Source organism: Phodopus roborovskii, unplaced genomic scaffold (genome assembly GCF_943737965.1).
Source record: "Phodopus roborovskii unplaced genomic scaffold, PHOROB, whole genome shotgun sequence".
Classification (NCBI taxonomy): Eukaryota; Metazoa; Chordata; class Mammalia; order Rodentia; family Cricetidae; genus Phodopus; species Phodopus roborovskii.
In genome coordinates, this window is record NW_026126625.1 from 6,379,978 (window position 1) to 6,399,669 (window position 19,692).

At 42.4% G+C, this 19,692-nt stretch overlaps 1 protein-coding gene across 1 annotated transcript in view; it reads right to left on the reverse strand.

The window, feature by feature from the left end:
* Crtc3 (CREB regulated transcription coactivator 3) overlaps window positions 1–19,692 on the reverse strand; it is a 104,449-nt gene that overhangs the window by 74,619 nt on the left and 10,138 nt on the right. The window contains exon 2 of the mRNA XM_051206529.1: window positions 17,851–17,949. Coding sequence (XP_051062486.1) covers window positions 17,851–17,949 — 99 coding nt within the window. The remainder of the gene's footprint in view (window positions 1–17,850; window positions 17,950–19,692) is intronic.

Sequence of the window (19,692 nt, forward strand, 5' to 3'; positions counted from 1 at the left end):
AGCTAAGGCGCAAAGCCAATGGTGGGGACTGGAGGCCAAATTACAGAATGTGCAGCACTCTGAACCCCCCTGCCTCAGTTCTGGCTGGAACCTAGAGATGGACAAGATGAAGGTTAGGTGGGGGTCAAGTAGCCCAGGAGCCTGGGAATGAGGCAACAACAGGAACCAGAAGCCAATCAGACCTGACTCCATTTATACCCTGACTCCATTATAACAGCCGTAACACTGGGGGAGGTTGGCACATCACAGATCAAGTTTATGCCTGGAACAGATCATTATAGGAAAGGACCAGAAATAAAGGTGAAGTTGGCCAAGAGGGGCACCATTTGGGTGTATTTAAGATCTTAATGGAAAAAAAAGAAAATCCTTCAAAGGAAGGACAGGGGGTGCAAATTTGCCTGAGACTATGAAATAAAGGAGATAAGCATTCTGGGGACCAGACAAGAGGCAACTGTAGCTCACCATCCACCTTGTCAGCAGAGGGAAGGAAGGAAGCTAAAGACTGTGATGCAGGGGGCTGGAAGGGTGGCTTATTCTCTTAAAAGTACACATACACCAGTGAAATCCCAGCACTGGGGAGGCAGAGGCAGGCAGATCTCTGTGAGTTCAAGGCCAGCCTGGTCTACAGAGCTAGTTCCAGGACAGCCAGGGTTATACAAAGAAACACTGTCTTGAATAAACAAAACAAAACAAATAATTAGTACACACATAAAAAACAAAAACAAACAAAAAACAGAAACAAAGTATACACATGTTCCAGAAAAGACTGCAAGGTTAAACAAAGATATTAATACAAACTTGCAATTGGTCGAAGCAATGTTTCTCTTGCTAAATTTTTCTCAGAAACTGATAAAACTATTTTCCACATATTTCCTTTCTTAAAGAACCTTTTTTAAAATTAAAGTGAGTAAGTGGGGGAAGAGCATTAGCAGCACAATACATTACTGACAACTTCATTGATGTATTTATTTTTTATGTTTAATTACATGCATATATAATTTCATGACTTTTAATATAGAAAATAATTACTTTAGTTGATACTAAGAATAAAAACAGATTTATTTGCTAGAAGTAAAAGATGAACACATACAACCTAGCAACTAGAAACCACATAGCATTTGCAGGCCTTTGGTTACAAATGTCAGTGTTCTTGAGGATTTTTCTTGAGTACATTTCTGCAGTAGGGACAGCTTTCCTCTACAGGTTTGTATACCATAAACTAATGGTCTTGCCAATTTCACAAGAATCCTCTTTTTTTTTTTAAGTGTGTGTGTGTGTGTGTGTGTGTGTGTTTGGGAGTGGTTTAAAGATAGGATTTCTCTTTGTAGTCCTAGCTGTCCTAGAACTTGCTGTGCAGACCAGGCTGGCTTCAAACTCACAATGATCCACCTGCCTATGCCTCCTGAGTGCTGGGTTAAAGGCATGCGCCACCACTGCCCAGCAAAAGTTTTATTTATTTTTATTTTACGTGTTAAGATGTTCTGCCTGCATATATGCCTGTGCACATTGCATTCCTGATGCCTGAAGAGCCTAGAAGATGGCATCAGAACCTTTGGAACTGGAATTGCAGATGGTTGTTAGTCATGTAGGTGCTGGGGACTGAACTCAAGTACTCTGGAAGAGCAGCCACTACTCTTAACTGCTGAGCCATCTCTTCAGTCCCCACAGAAGTCCTCTATATTCAGAAATGTTAAGTACTCAAATTGATAATCTTATAAAAAGTAATGTACAGGCCTAGGAAGCCCCAGTGACATTTGCTAAGCGGGGTTGGTCACCTCCCAGCTGCTCAGCCAATGTTATTAAACTGTGAGCTTCATTCAGTAAGCATGAAAACTTCTTTACGTCATGGATTTTGGAGTCAATCTTGACTAGTAAACACATACTTGGAATATTAGTTCTAGAAAAACTGAGGGTCTCTAGAAGTTAAATAATAAATATTCATATTAATCAGCACCACAAATTTTGTGAGACTAAACCTCACTGCCAAAAGCAATGTCACCACATAGTAAAACCCTTGCAGACAGCTCCCTTGTCTGGTTTTACTGGCAGAAATTTATAATCAACGTATAGATGCGTCACACATAAATTTGCTCACTACTCTATTATTTCTAATCAAAGGAAATCAGAATCCGACATTTTGAGAATGGGTGTGAATTATATGTCAAAAATGATGAAATGTCGTTTGGTTTTTACGACTGTATTAACAAAGTATGTTAATGACATGGGAAAATTATTATTATGTAATCACTGAAACAAAAGGGGAGGGGAATGCCAGAATACAAATATGGAAAGTGAGGGCGAGAGAAACTGAAGCAGGAGGATCAGCTGAAGAAAATCTTAATCCTGGGCACAGGGCCTTGAGTGTGATGCTCAGGAATACATGCACACGCATACACACACAGAGACAGAGAGACAGACAGGAAGAGAGGATGCCATCATCTATATAAAGATACATGAGGACTAAAATGAAACACTAAAATATTTTCCAGTTCCTACGATTCGGCTGGGGACTGGGAATGTGACTCTGCTGGCAAGGTGTTTGAAGCCCTGGGTTTGACGTATAAACCAGGCATGGTGGCATAACCTGCAATCCGAGTAGTCAGGAAGGTCGGAAGTTCAAGGTCATCTCCAGCTATACTGCAAATTCCAGACTACTCTGGGCTACATAAGACCATGTCTCAAAAGCAAAATATACGTATGTGTGCATATATACATAAATATGTGACTAATTTTTCTGTACCCACACCATGCCCCTTTTGTGATAGGGTCTCTCTATGTAGTCTTGGTTAGCCTGGAGCTCACTATGTAGATCAGGTGGGCCTTGAACTCACAGAAATCCACCTACCTCTGCCTCCCAAGTACCACATCCAACTTACTTACTCCCCTTTACTTTTGAATATTTTCTAAATTTTATATAATGAGCATATATTATTTTATAGTGAAAGACTTAAGAACCAAGCTACACACAAATGCAATGTACTTATTATTTTCCCTGAATATAAAAAAAAATTTGTTTGTTTTTGGAAACAGTCGCATGACATAGCCCTGAGTGGCCTCAAACTCTCAATCCTCCTGCCTTGCCCTCTCAAGTACTAGGATTACCCACGGTACCACCACACTCTAAGTGAACAGAAAAGGAGTAAAATTCAGGCACTGGGGAGATGGTTCAACAGTCAGGAGCACTGGCTGCTCTTCTGAGGACCTGGGTTTGATTCCCAGTACGCAAATGGTGGTTCACAACTGTCTGTAACTCTAGATCCAGGGGATCGTATTCCCTCTTCCGGCTTCCATGGGTATCAAGCATGAACATGTTGTACAGACATAAAGCAGGCAAAACGCCCATACACATAAAAATTAGAAACAGTAAAATAAAAATACAAACACTTTAAACCTCAAAATAAAAGCTAAAAATGCCAAGCATTACTTTACCTAGAAGGCAGGAATAGGAGAATCAGGATGAGCAAGGAGTCCAAGTTCAGCCTTGACTGCACAGTAAGTTTGAGGCCAGCCTGGGATACAGGAAACCCTATCACATCTTGTCATGAAAGAGGGGGGAGAAGACAGGGAGGGAAGGGAGGGAAGGAGGAAGGAGAAGTATGCTAGAGTCAATGATATTGTGTTATAGTTATTATGCAAATATTCAGTTTATCAGACTTGATTCTAAGTGGCTTTTATTGCAGTTTCTAAGACAGGGTGTGGCTATGTAACCCAGGCTGCCCTGGAACTGTCCTGTTCCCTCTGCTTCCTAAGTGCTGGGATTATGGCCATACACTACCATGTCCAACTAAAAACTTCTTAAACAGTCTCTAAATTATCTTCATAAGCCCAGGATCTATTCATAACAGTCACTCTTATAACATTAGTAAATAAATTCAGGTCAAGTAACAATAGCCGCTTAATGTAATAGAAAAGTGATTTTTAATAATCTGAACAAGTATTTCCTGGCATATAAGTGTGTTTGGACAAGATAAGCACATTTGGGCTGTACAAGCTTATGGTGCTTTGGCCTGGCAATCATTAGGATCCAAGGCTTGCCACATGGTGAATGTGAACACAGGCAAGCATGTCCTAACAGCACCCCAGGCCTGTGCTTTTCAAATTTCTTTTCTGCCCATACAAATAACTCACCAGTAGCTGTGAGACCTGTGTACCCAGAGTATAGCCAAGATGTGACCAACTCGGGGGTGCAAACACCCTCCTACTTTTCAAGACAGAAGTTCAGTAACGTGAGGATGGAGACAACTTTGATTTAGCTCTTATTTATTTGGGTTTTTTTGGAGACAGGTTCTCTCTATGGAGGCTTGGCTGTCCTGAACTTGTTATGTAGATCAAGATGGTCTTGAACTCAGAGACCAGCCTGCCACTGCTGGGATTAAAGGCATACACCACCATACCCAGTCTTTTAATTTATTTTTAAAGATTATTTTAAGTGTGTGTTTATGTGCATGTGTGTTTATGTGCATAAGTGTTTGTATGCGTGTGTCTGTATGTCTACATGGAGATATGTGCACATGACAGCAAGTGTCCGAGGAGGGGAGAGAACAATGGACCCTGGAGCTGAAGTTACAGGCAGTTGTGAATTGTTCAATCTGGGTGTTGGGACCTGAATTTGGGTCCTTTGAAAGAGCAGTACCCACGCTTACCTGCTGAATCTACTGCCTCTCATCATGGAAAGAAATTAATTCTCAAGCTCTGGTGCCTCATTAGTAAGAACAAGTGACTTACAAGGGAAACAGCTCATAATGGAGGATAAAACCTGGTGTGAACAACTCCTTTGTCAAGAGCTGCTGCGATGACGACATTTCCATCGATTTTAAATGTTTCTTGCAACCTAGCAGTCACCCACACTGCCATGTAGACTCTACTTCATCCCCACCACAGTCCTCAAAGGCAGGTACTATGGGCAGAAATGAAGCTAGCCTTCCACAGGGCTCTGAGCTGCCAGTGTGCATGGTGCTGCAGGGGGCAGTGGCGGTAGCAGGGGTGGCAGAACCAACACTGAGGAAACACCTACCTGGTCCACCTTGTGCCAAGCACTGTTCGAGAGTGCTACACATAAGAACTCATTTATACTTCCCAATCAAACAAAAACTCCAACGACACTGGCATTATTGATTAACCCCAGCTTAGAGGTGGACACACCTAGGCAAAGAGCTTTCTGCCTTGGCCTCCTGAAAAGCTGGGACTGTAGGTGGGTGTTCTTGTGGCAAATGCCTTTTTAAAACACTATGAAAAATATTTTAAAAACAGTGTCTCACGTGTCCCAGGCTGTCCCCAAACTTGCAATATAGCTGAGGGTGACCCTGAACTTACAGTCCTCCTGTTTCTAACTCCTGAGTACTTGGATTAAAGCTGTGTGTGTGTGTGTGTGTGCGTGTGTGCGTGCGCACGTGCGCGCCTTCACACCTTGCTTATGCAGTGCTGGGGATCAAAACTAGGGCTTTGTGAGTGTAAGACAAGCCCTACACCAATGAGTTCCAGCCCAGCCCCTCAAGCATCTGTGCCACTGCTGACCCCTCACTGCGGGGACGATTAGGATCACATGGGAGGGCAGAATGCACATGGCACAGCTCCAGTTGCCTGGTGTTCCTGCTCAAGTTCTCATAGACACAGATGTTCCTGATTCAGTGCCGGGGCCAATGTTTCCTTGCTCCGTCTATAATTTCAAACAAAGGCTTTATTGCAGACTAGTAGAGATTCATGAGCTGTCTACTTTTCTCTCTTATTCTCTAAGTCTCTTATTCAACACATATGGCTAGATAAAAAGAAAGAGGGAAGAAAGCACAATTCAAATTTGCATTAAAATATGACAACCATATCCTTGGTCACAGTTCCTATTTTGGGACAGATGCACATTCCACAAGTATTGAGTAAGCCACTTTCTTTGCTTCTCACTATTCCCTTCAGCAAAAAAGAAGACGCTGCTGAAAGTAAAAATCAAAGGCAAATGGCAAGTAAAACAGAGAGAGAAGTCCCAGCTGCAAAGTGCATTTGGTCTGCCAGGGACAGACTCCCACACAGAACTTAGAAACAAGGTCACCTTCTTTAAAAAAAAAAAAAAAAAAGATGCAACATAAAACAAAATAACAAAATAATATTAGTAACCAGTGGAAGTCTTTCCTGGAAATAATTCATACTAAAATGACTTGTAAAGTGATATTCTAAATCTCATGCAGAAACACAAGGTCACTGCCCTATCTCATTCTCTCAAATAGCACTTGTTGTTCTGGGGCTGGCAGACAGCAGCCAGTGATGAAGAGCAGGGCTTGGCTACTAAGGTTGATTGTTAGGAGTAAGGTTTTTCCTGCCCATCTTGTCCCACTACCACACTACCTGAAAACAAAATTCCCTCTCACTTTTAAGTTTTGAGATGACTCTGCCACAAAAGCCACAAACTATGACGAGTGAAGCTAGTGGCTTTGGAAGGAATCTGTTATCTATACACACTAGTTCCCTTGACACATACCAGTTCCCAAAACCCTTGGTCAATGCCTCCTGCTCCCTGTGGTTTCCGTTTACCCTACATTCAATTATCAGTATCATTCCCCGCACATAAGAGTCATGCCCACAGCACAGACTCACAGATGACGATGCCATCTAGGTTGATATGACATGTCAGCCCACACACTCTTCGAAGAACAACTCAGCCTAAGCAGTACACAAGCAGCAGTTAACAGAAAGCCATAGGCAAAACTGCAGAAGACTAAAGCCCAAAAGAGAGAGCTGCTGGTCAGGAGACCTGAGGAGCCAGGAGCTGACCCCAGAGATACAGAAAGGATTTCAAGATGCTACAAAGAACTGCTGGGTGGTCTCCACAGACACTGACTGAGATTTCAAGGCCATTTGTGGCTGGAAGCAGAGAAGCCCTTCACGAGAAGCAGAGCCTAGGATTGTAAACCAGAACTAATGGTGTTGGGAGGGGGGGCTGTCTTACTCCTTTCCATGTTTCCTAGGTCCTATAGTGAGCCTGCCACACAGTGGGTTTTCAAGAAACATGTTCCAGATGTACCAGAATGAGGCCATAGCTCAGTGGTAGAGGCTGTAGGTTCAATTCCTAGTACTACCAAACAGACAACAAAGATTGGCGGTGGCACAATCTCTGGAGGCCAAGGCAGAGACAGGCTGATCTCTGAGTCTGAGGCCAGCCTGAAGTAATTTGGGACAACCAGGGCTATATAGTGAGATTTTTGTATCAAGGAAGGAAGGAAGGAAGGAAGGAAGGAAACAAAAAGAAAAGAGGAATATTTGCCAAATATCTTTCTTTGGAATGAAGGAAGACAGACAGTAGTTAAATCTCTCAGAAGAGGGAGGGAGCAGAACAGGAAGTCCTCACGGGCAGGGCTGTTTGTGCACACAGGAGGAGGAGGAAGAGCCCAGACTGTCTTTACAGTGTGTCAGTCTACCCGCCTGAGTTTGCAGGTATCCTTGCCTTAAATGCATACACCTGAGAGTGTTTAAGAACCATCCCTGAGCTGGAGGTCCCGGAGAGTACAAAAGCAAACCGGGAAAGCCCATGGGGAGTGAGCAGCATTCCTTCATGACCTCTGCTTCCAGTATCTCCAGGACCATGACTTGAGGTCCTGCCTTGGCTTCCATCAATGGGCTGTAACCCAGAATACATTCCCAAAGACACCCTTTCCTCCTCAAATTGATTTTGTTCGGGTACTTTATCATAGCATAGAAACCAAACCAAGGCATCCCTCTTGCCAGACTCAGGACCCCAAGGAGGAGGACAAGGGCCAGAGAGCTGAGAGGTTAGCTTCCACCTGGAAAGCAAGGGCACTCTACCATGGCTTGGTGCTACATTCATACCACTTAGGACACTACTCTGAAATTTAAAAACACAAGTTCCCAAGCGCTAACATACAAACTCACAACTAGGGATGAATTTTCTACATGAGGACAAAAGGGATTTTAAAAGCTGTTATAGAGGTTAAAGGGGGGCAATGGAGGAGTGGGTATTTAAGTCACTCCTTTTCTGACCTGCCTGAGCCCACTGATGCTGAGAGCTTAGGTGCATACCACCACTTTTGGTGGTATTTTTCTATTTAATACAACTTGCTATGTAAATCATTTTAGGCCAAGAGTTCTCAACACAGGATAAATATATAGACAAAAATGAGAATGATATTTTTCAAGTTTTGCCTATTCAAAAGTGTATTTTCCCAGGGGTGTTGCATATCCATGGTATCAGCATTTGAGAGATTGAGATAGGAGAAACAGGAACTCCAGGCCAGTCTGAGCTACCTAGCCAGACTTTATCTTTTTTAAAAGGTGGTATTGGGGGCTGGAGAGATGGCTCAGGAGGTTAAGAGCATCTCCTGTTCTTCAAAGTTCAATTCCCTGCATCTACACCAGGCAGCTCACAACCACCTATAACACCAGCTCTTTTAGTCTCTAAAGGTACACTGCCCGTGCACACACCTACACAAGATACACATGCATGCATAGTTTTTAAAATGATAATAGTTTTTGTCAGGTGTGGTGACACACACCTTTAATCCCAGCACTTGGGAGGCAGAAGCAGGTGAATCTATATGAATTTGAGGCCAGCCTGATCTACAGAGCGAGTTCCAGGCTAACAAATGCTACATTGTGAGACTCTATCTCAAAAACTTTTTAAAAAATATAATTACAGAGAAGAGAATGAGGTATGCTTGCGCATCTATGTCTCTCTGGAGAGACATTCACAGCCTTCAGCAGATCTCAGTGTGAAGACACTCCTGTGGCTTACTGCTACACACCCCTCAGCTTTATTCACATGGTTCAAGCTTTTTTGTTTGTTTGTGGGCTGACCGTGAATTCCTAATTCTCCTGTCTTTGCTTCCCAAGTGCCAGGATTCCTGATGTGTACAGTTCTTTTAGGTTTAGGTAAAAATTAGTACCTTGTGCATAAATATATTGTTTTAATATAATACATAGCTATAGATTTATGTAATATACTTTGTATGTGTATATAAGCTATTCAAATGTGGTCCTTTTCTGACTGACATAGTCTAACTGGTCTCTAACAGTGCATCTAATTTTTTTAAGGATTTAATTTTTTTCAAATGGTTAGGGTTTTTTTTCAACTTTTTAAAAATTTTATTATTTTTGTGTCTGTGTTTGTGCATCATATGTGTATCCTTGGTGCCTAAGGAGATGGTAAGCCTCCATGTGGGTGCTGGGAATCGAACCAGGGTCTTTCATAACAATAAAAATGACCTCAACTACTGAGCCAACTTTCCAGCCCAGGATTTTTTTTAATTTAAATCAATTTTGGCTTATAATTTTATATCATTCAGGTTCAGTTTCTTCTGAGAACTACTTGGTCTTATAAATGACCCATGCATACATACACCAACATACACAAGCATTTGTCTGTCTGCTGAACTAACAGCAAAAACAACCATATGCCCAACCATAGGGAGCAGTTAGGTAAACTGTGCTGCATGTATGTGATAAAATCCCAGGAGAAACTAGATAATTCTTTAGAAAACTATTTAAACACAAGGGGCATAAACACAGGTGGCATTGTTCACAACAGAAGAAGATATGAAACATTCATGTAATCTGATACTTATTTGTCAAGAACACTTTCCACAGCAATGCTACTGGAAAAAAATCAAACTATAAAGAAAGATGCTATCTACTTCTATAATACGTGACTATCACATTGAAAACAGGAAAAATACTTTTAAATTTTCTGAGTATCTAAGAGTGTGCTTTTTATTTTAGAGAATAAATTACATATATGTGTATGTGTGTTTTAATAATAATTTAATAATTACATATATCTTGCATGTCTTCATACACACATAGAAGTAGATAATTTATTTATGGCGCCCTTCTCACTGTCTTTGTCCAGTGACTTAAGCCACTGCAGTGAATTAAAAATCTGTAATCGTGCTACTGTCCCATTATTATTTACTAGGGGTTTCTGCTTTGGGCAATCTGTTGCTATGCTATTTGACAACTACCAAATCCATATATCAACCCCAAGGGGATTCTGTAAAAATTAATAATAGATTTTAACCCAGTATCTGGCACACAGTGCAAGCTTAAAATATGCTGCTGCCGGTTTTGTCTATCTGTTTTCTTGCTTTACTTTCGTTTTTCTGAGAACCTCACGGGATTAGGGAAGGAAATGTAGTAAAGGAAGCCCACTGAGACTGGATTAGGGTCCGAAGCCTTGGCTCTTTGACATACTTGCTATGCAGACTCTGGCTTCATCACATCCACACCCTTGTAGATCCTCCCTGAAAGCCTTTGCCACCCCATGCAACAAGGGCTTTCTCCCCTTGGCTACCAGACTGTTCTCAAACTCAGTCAGAATTCAAGAACCTCCAGTTGATAAACATGATAATGCAATTTAGTTACAATGTAGAAATCTTTGGTGACACAATTCTCAGCTGGTTTTGGTGATACAATTCAAAAGGATAGGTATATTACATGCAGGCTACAAAGAGCTACAGTTAAACTCAAAGAGCCCAGTCTCCACAGATAGAAGCCTTAAGTCCCTTGCTCTGTGGTTGCCTAATAAGCAGGTCACACAGCCAAGAGGTGCCCAAGCTGTGATTCAGACAGTGGAAGAATTACCCCTCCTCGAACCAAAAGGGGCAACCCTGGCTCTCAGAGGATTTGCCCACTTCCTCCTCACTGCCTGTAGGGTGCATGTGCTAGTCCCACCGCTAGACATCTTTGATGGACAGCCCACCCCATTCTAAGGACTATCAGAAGGGGACTTGAATGGCATGCTTCGGTTTACTCAGCTGCCTATCTTTATGCCCTGTGAGGCGCCTCTGGAGTAGAGGAAAGAAAGTGCTTTCAGGTCTGCCCCTGGGATAAAGAATTGGCCTTTAATCGTATTAAAGTGGTACTCTGCTTGCCATCCAATGGTAGAGTAAGAAACAAGCAAAATCCATGTGCTTGGCATGGAAGGACAACCTCTAATCCAGCACCCAGAAGACTGAGGCAAGAGAACAGAGTTCAAAGCCAGCCTGAAGCTACATAGTGAGTTGTCCCAAAACAAAACATAAACATGAATGGACAGGAGAATCTACTGGACCTCATAGTGACAATAATTACTAACAACGTGTTGTATAATTGAAAATTTCTGAGTAGTCTCACAAAAAGTGATAAGGATATGAGGCGGTCTGGATGCTAATTAGTTTGATTTAGCCATTCCCCACGTACCAAAGCACGTTGTAACCACTGGGAGATGGAACTCGGTGGAAGAATGCTTAACATCCTAAATTCAATCCCCAGCAAAGGAAAAAGGAAAAGGTTATATATTATAAATACTTTTTCTTTGTTAAGATATAATAAAGAAAAAAACATATAAAGAGGACTGTGTGTAAGTAAATGATATAAGCAACTTAATTAAAATCTGTGTTTCTGCAGTATTTGGAATTGGAACCATGCTCGAGAATAAAGACTTCATCCATATTATTAAGATGTCCCAACTCCCCAGCCTGAAATCCTAGTGCTTGGGAGGTTGAGGATCACTAAAGTTCAAGGCCAGCCTGGACTGCAAAGGGTGGAAACAACAGTAATGACAGTTGTTCTTGTTGTTATCACTAAGATGAAGAAGATGAAAGGAGTATGTTACTGGGAGTTACTGGGAAAATGCAAACTGAAAATGCAATGAGACACTGAAAGCTTCTTCTGCTGACAAGGCACATCTGTTAGGATGGCTTCAGGGAGGAGGGAAAGCTGGAACGCTGAGCACTATGTGTGAGAACACAAACTAAGGCAGCTGCTACAGAAGACAGGCAGTTCTGAGACCTACATATGATCTCACAAGCCCACTTCTGCATTATACCTAAAACAAAAGATTCTTAAACCAGGTGTGGGGCCACAGCTGTAATCCCAAGACTTGGGAGGCAGAGGCAGGAGGGTTAGAAATTCACCATTCAGCTATTAGCCAGTTTGAAGCCAGCCTGGGCTACCTGGGCCCTGTCACAAAACAGGAAGCAGAGACTTGAGATCTCTGCACAACAGCACCATAGCCAAGAGGCGGAGCCCACTCGATGAATGGAAAAACAAAATGTGGCATGCACTGACAATAGAATAGTATTCACCCTTAAAAGGGACGGAAATCCTGTCACAATATGGGTGAACCAAGGAAATTATGTGAGGTGAAACTACTTAGTCACAAGAAAACAGGAGGTGTATCATTAAATGAGGCACATAGAGCAGCCCCGTTCATGGACAGAAAGCAGAAGGTGCCTGCCAGGCTAGGAAAGGGAAAACAGAAATGTTTTCTCAATGAGTACCGAGTTCCAGTTTTGTAAAGTAAAAAAGTCCTGGAGAGTGGTTGCACAATCATATGAATGTTCTTAATGCCAATGAATGGCAAGTTTGTGTGTGTGTGGTTGGCTTTTGTTTGTTTGGTTTGGGCGGTTTCTCCCCCCCCCTTTAAAACATTTTACCATACCTCCCTACCTGGCCTACCCTCAAACTCAGAGATCCACTTCCCCATGCTTGCAGTTACTGGGATTAAAAGCACGTGCTGCCACACCTGGCTGGTTTTTTGTTTTGTTAAGCCTGAAGCAACAAGTGATAGAGAAGATACGGGGCCATTGGAACTCAAGCCTTGCTGGTGGGAGTGTGACACTGTACAGCCACTCTGGAAACCAGGTGGGTAACCCCCTATAAAGGTAAAGAAGGGGCTAGGGTAAAGGACTTGGTCAGCATACTAAAAAGCAAGGCCAGTCCCCTGCATCAGAGATACACAGAGCCAGAGAGGGAGAGAGATCACTTTACCATATGACCCACCAGTCTCACGAGGCATTTACACAGGAAGCTGGATGTGGTGGTGCCTGTAATTCCAGCACTCAGGAGGCTGAGGCAAATGGACTGCTCCAAGTCTGAAGCCCCTCTGTGTTATATAGTGAGTTCCAGGCTAGCCTGGGTTGCAGGTAAGACATTGTCTCAAAAGAAGGGGGAGGGAAAAAGAAAGGGAACCCAGGATCTTTGCACATCATCCATTAATTCAGAAGGTAGTCATACTAGAGTAGCATGGCCCTACATCCAAGGACTGATGTCTTTATAAGTGAGGGAAGAAGGGGTTATTTATTAATCGTAGATACATAGTATGGTCACATGACAACAGAGCTACAGGTGGTTGTGACAGGGCTACTAATAAAAAGCCAGGGAGCCATAAGGAAAGACTTTTCCAGGGAGCATTCAGAGGGAATGCGCCCCTGCTGATTCCGTGATTTCAGACTCCTGGACTAAGAACTTCGAGAAAATGAATTTCTGCTGTTGGAAGCCACCATGTTGCAGTGCTTTCTATCAGCAGCCACAGGAAACCAGGAAATGCAACAACACAGATGAGGCTCCAGTGTGACAGGCTAAAGGCAACAAGAAGCCAGAAGACCACATCCTTTTGATTGCACTCCCAGAGCACTCTGGGAAAACATGAAGAATGACTTCCAAGGGACACAGCCACTATGCAGTGAGAGAGCCATTCTGGACCTCAACGATTGTGACAGTGGCTCCATGACACAGAGCTGTGTGTCTAAAGCAGCCAGTTATACCTCAAAAGAAGGCAACAGAAAAACACCTATGCCCCAAGACTCTACATCAACCTGTTACAAACTTTTCTATTTGGAAGAAGGCTCCTACTAGCCTAATGAGTGATTATAGCATCATCAAAATAAAAATAACAGTTACAGACCATAACCCACTGAACAAAATGAGAATTCATAAAATCACACCGAGATACACTACAAATATATACACCAATAAGCATACTGTGTGTGTGTGTGTGTGTGTGTGTGCATGCATGTGTGCTTATAATACAAAGTTTAATGAAAGTTAGTGAAGACTTAAGGTAGCTGTGCACAGAGCAGTCGTTCAATACAAAGGAGAAAGCAACTTCAGAGTGGGAAGCCTAAACAACTGGTTGTAGTTGGTAAAAGGCTCAGCCTAGGTCACAGGACAGACTGGAGTCATATGCCTAATGGGATTGTCACTTCTGAGCTCTTTCTACAGACTCATCATCTGAATCTCATCACAGAGCTACAACACAAGCCCCAGCAGAGCAGTGAGGGAGCCTGCACGCAGTGGGTGGATGCTTGCCTACCACACGTGAAGCCCTGGGATCAATCTCAAGCACCAGAAAGTATTAAAAGGCAGCTGGGACTGTGCTACGAAACAATTGCCTGTAACAGTCAAAAATGCAGGTCACAAAAGACAACCGATTTTTTTTGTTTGTTTCTTTCAAGGCAGGTGCTCATTAATCCCAGCTGGCCTCAAACTTGCTATATAGTCAGGGATGACTTTAAACTTCTAATCCTCCTGCTCATGTTGTTCTAGAGACCCATCCCAGGGTCTTATGTATGCTAGGCAGGTTCTCTACCAACTGAGCTGCATCCTAACCCCAAAACAATATTTTGACTGTGCATGGTGACCAAACCTGTAACCTGTAATTCCAACTCTTAGAGGCCAAGACAGGAAGATAGAAAGTTTGATGCCAGCCTGGGCTATATACCAAACAGCAAATTAAAACACACATCTTACACATGTGTATAGTGTGTGTGTGTGCACGTGCGAAGGTCTGAAGCTGACACTGGGTAGCTGCCTCCATCTTGTGCCACTGCATTGAGGCAGGGCATCTTGCTGAACTGTGAGCACACCAAGCACAACCGGTAAGGCTAGACGCCTCTGCTTCCTCAGTGCTGGATTTCTGGTGGCTGCCATACATGCCCAGCTTTTCTGTAGGTTCTGGAGATGCAAACTCTGGTGTTCATACTTACACAGCCAATAATTTACTGTGTTGTCTCCCTAAGCTCTCAAACAATAACTTTAAAAAGCTTTATTTTTATTTTATGCACACACGCATGAGCCTGAGTGTATGAATGTGCACCATGTGCTTGCAGATGCTTACAGAGACCAGAAGACCAAATCAGATCCTCTGGCACAGAGTTCCAGGCAGTTGTGAACTATATGAAGGAGCACTGAGTACCAAACTTGGGTCCTCTGCAAGACAGCAAATGCTCTTAAGTGCTGTGCTATACCTTCAGCTTCCCAAAATAATATATATTTTTTAAGTTTATCAAGACCAGGTTACTCTGTGTAGCCCTGGCTATCCTGGAACTTCCTCTGTGGACCAGGCTGCCCTTAAACTCAGAGATCCACCTGCCTCTGCCTCCTGAGTATTGGGATTAAAGGCATGTACCATCACCACTGGCTTAAAATAACAATTTCAATACTAAAAAAAAAATCTTAACTTTGAATTAAGAATTCTTAATATGAATGCTTAAAATCAGAAGTACCACAGACTTTACTTTTTTCAAATATTAGCAAAAAACATAACTGGTTGAGCATTCCTCATTTAAAATTCCAGTATCTGGGCTAGGGAGATGGCTCAGCGGGCAAAACATTTGCTATGCAATCAGGAGGACTCAAGTTCTGGCCCCCCAGAATCAATCCACGTAGATGTACATTGTAGCACACATCTGTAAGCCTATTACTCCTACCATGAGGTAGGAGAAAGAGACAGAAGATTCTCCAGAAGCTTGCAGGACAGCTAGCCTGGTGTACACAGTAGCAAAGAGACCCTGTCTCAAAAAGACAGACGATGAAGACTAACAACTGAGGTTGCCCTTTGACCTCCACGTGTGTGCCATGACACGCTTGAACCCAAACTAACACACAAACATACACCACACACACACACACACACACACACACACACACACACACACACACACACACACACGGCGGGGGGGGGGAGATTTTTAAAAGTCAGAAATCCAAAATGATCTGCAATATTTTGGATATCATAAAGACAATGAACTCCTTTTCCTCAATGAAGAAGACCTAGCTTGAAGGGTGGTAGGGCTAGGAAGACAGCTGGGTAAGAACACAGGCTCTGCAAGCATGAGAACCTGAACTCAAATCCCCAGTACCCATGTAAAGAGCTAAGAATGGCTTTGTGTGTGCATGACTCCAGCAATCCTGAGCTCATAGGTACATGCACATGCATTCATGAGAGCTGGCACGTGCATGCACACACACATACACACACCACATATATTCATGAGAGCTGTCACACACATACACACACACACACACACATGCACACACACAACACACAGATCACATATCCACAAACACACAGATACCACAGACATTATATACACCATATGTACACATCCCCAAAATAAGATAGAAGGGTATCCAAAGGCATGATGTTTTATCACAAAGTTTATATATTAACTCTAACATCAGATCCTAACTTATTTAATTAAAAATGGCAGGCTTCTAACTTTTCTGTGGGTAGGACATCAAAGTAGGGCTAACTCAGATCTTAACTAGACACCATTGTCTGCAACACTAATTCCACATTGTTTTAAGTAAGGCTCTTCTGGTAAATGACTCTAGTGCCTGAGATGGTACTAATCTCAGTGCAGCAAGACTGTTATCTATGCCTCTGGCCTACCTACCTAGTGAGGCCATCATTAGTCTCATGAATGTGGGGACATGAGTAGTCAAGACTGAGAAGTGCTGTAAAATATACAACAGACTTCAAGACTCAGCGCAAAACTATATGAGAACTCTCTTATGTTTTGTATGTTGACTACATGTTGAAATGGTATTATGGTATATCTTGGGTTAAATAAGTATTCAAATAATTTAAATGAAACTGGGAATGCTGGCACATGCCCATGATCCCAGGACTTGGAGAGCTACAGTAAGAAAACGAAGAACTTAAGACCAGGGCTGAAAATGCAGCTCAGCTGGCAGAGTGTTTGCCTGGTACAGCATTTACAGAAGTCCTAGGTCCCAACCCCAGCACCCCAATCACCCCAGCACTTTGGAGACAGAGGCAGGAAGATGAGAAGTTCAAAGTCATCCTCAGCTACTCAAGACCCATAAGACCCTGTCTCAAACAAACAAAAAGAAAGGAAGGAAGGAAGGAAGGAAGGAAGGAAGGAAGGAAGGAAGGAAGGAAAGGAGATAGGAAGGAAGAAAGAAAACCGACAACAAGCCAGATGTAGTGAGTTACCTGTAGTCTCAGCACTTAGGAGATACAGGCAGGACAAGCAGAACAATCTGAAGATACCCTGGTGCACATAGCAAGTTGCAGTGCAGTCAGGGCTGTATAGACTCTATCATAAAAACCCTAAGCATGGGCCAGCAAGATACTGACAGGTAAAAAATCTGATGACCTGAGTTCTATTCCCAGAACCCATGATAGGAGACAACTGACCCTTGAAAGTTGTTCTCTGAAGCTGGGCACGGTGGTGCACACCTTTAATCCCAGTGTTCAGGAGGCAGAGGCAGGTACATCTCTGAGTTTGAGGCCAGCCTGGTCTACAGAGTGAGTTCCAGAATACAGAGAGACCCTGTCTTGAAAAGTAAACAAACAAAAGTTGTACTCTGACCTCCATACACATGCTGGGCACAGCTGGGCATGTCTACACACATAACACACATCATACATGCATACAATGTTTTAAAATAAATATCTTTTGTTTAAATTATTCTAAACTTAATTTCACCAGTTTATTTTCCTTTAATATGGCTAGTAGAAAATTAATTTAAACACGTGGTTCAAGTTAGTTTGGGGTGTCCTCTGTTTTGTTTTCTGGTGATGCTAAGGATGGAAGCCAGGGCAGGGTACATGCTGGGCAAGCTGTCTTCACATCACACATTTCAACTGGATGCTCAGCCTCTAACTACTTGTGAGTCACATACCTTCACAGACAAACACTATGAAAGAATACACTGCGGGGCTTCCCACAAGACTGAACTGCACTTAGGCCCAGGCTATTTTCTCCAAACACTAATCTTCTCAGGGCTTATCTCTGTCTCTCTGCACCCTATTCAACATCACAAAAGCTGGCAAGTGAGTACCTGGAACTCTGATGTACTGCTCCGAAGCTGGCTCACGTTAGGCAGGGATCCCCCATGGTACTGTGTAAGGCGCAGTTGCTGAAGCTTCTGAAACTGAACCTGGAAACAGAGTGATTTCAAGAGTGTTCAATTCAGCAAAATCTGAAAGAGGCATCTAAGTACAGTATTTTGTATAATGTTTTAAAAAGAAAGTCTTGATTTTGATTTCTTTTTCTACTTAAGTGACCATAATCTTCAGGTTTCCAGAACTTTCTGGGATCTGTTTCATTTGGGTTTTGTTTTGAGATACAGAAAGGAAGATGGACATTGAAGAAACTCGTTATGGAGTTTACTTCCAATATGGCAAGACTAGCCATTTGGACAAGATACTGCTCTTGTCTGGACTGTTTGACTTTATGCTGTATAAACTGGACATGCAGGACCCACAGAAAAGTGACTACTGATTCAAGATGGACATTGCTACAGAGTTCCTGCTTCATGGAAGAGTCTGCCAGACAGTCTGCATGACACAGAGAAAAGTGACTGACAAACTGCCAATACAGGTGGACAGTTTAAAGTTTCCTGCTTTGCTGAGGAGTCTGCCAGACACACTATGGCCTATGGGCTGAAGATGGAAGATTACAGAAGAACTTCGAGTGACTGACCAGGCAGTGAGTTGTCTCTGTCATTTCTAGAGTTTATATACTATTCTTCTGTGGTCTTTGAAGAAGTTGAAGACAGATAGTTATGGTTATAGTTTTCCTTAGTTAGGATTAAAGATAAGTTACATATAGGACTTTAGACTCACAAAGATATAATAAATGATGAAATATTTTCTTGAATCTTACTAAATGTTAATGAACTAAATATTGTTAACTGTGATTCTTACTTGATAACTGTTGTGTGATATATTTTGCTATGTTAAGATTAAAACCCTTCTTTTTTATTAAGACAGAAAAGAGGAGATGATGGGAGATGTCATTCTGTAAATATGTTTCTCATACTGGTTAATGAATAAAGCACTGTTGGCCAATAGGAAAGCAAAATAGGCGGGACTAGGAGACAAGGAGGATTCGAAGAAGTAGTAAGGAGAAGCCAGCATGGAGAGACTGGGGAGAACAGAGGTCTGGGCCCACTCTCCGGTAAGATGAGACCAGGTGGAAATACTTAGATTAATAGAAATGGGTTAATTTTTAAGACAGAACTAGCCAACAAGTAACAGGCCAACAGCATTATATCAAATACAGAGTTTCTGTGTGTTAACTGGGGCTGGCGTGGCGGTGGGAAAAACCTACTCGTTACAACCTAGGATGGTCTCAACCTCACTGTGCAACTCTCGAGTGATGGGGTTACAGGAGCGCACCACCACAGCCTGGCTTCTTTCTGTTTTTTTTTTTTTAATTTCTTTATTAGTTTTAGAAAGAATTTATGAATATTCCAGATGTCTTCTACACCATGATGTGTAGGCGTGCAGGCACAATATTTAACAATAAGAGCCTTTTTAAAAGAAAACTGAGCTATCTAAAAACCAAAAACATTGTTTTCCTTTCCTTTGCATAGACTTCCCGTGTATCCTTACATGTCATAACTATGTATGAGGGATCACAGCATAGATATAACTTGCTGGGGAAGGTTGTTTGTTTTGTTTTTGTTTGTTCTTTCTATCTTTTTTAGCTGGAGTCTCATAAAGTCAGGCTAGCCTCAAACTTGCTATGTAGCAGAGGCTGACCTTGAACTCCCAACCCCCCCCCCAGCCACACCCCCTTCCCAAGTCCTGGGATAGCAAGTATGTACCATCACACTCAGCCAACATAGATACATAAGTACAATCTTGCATGTTTGTGTGTGTGTGTGTGTGTGTAT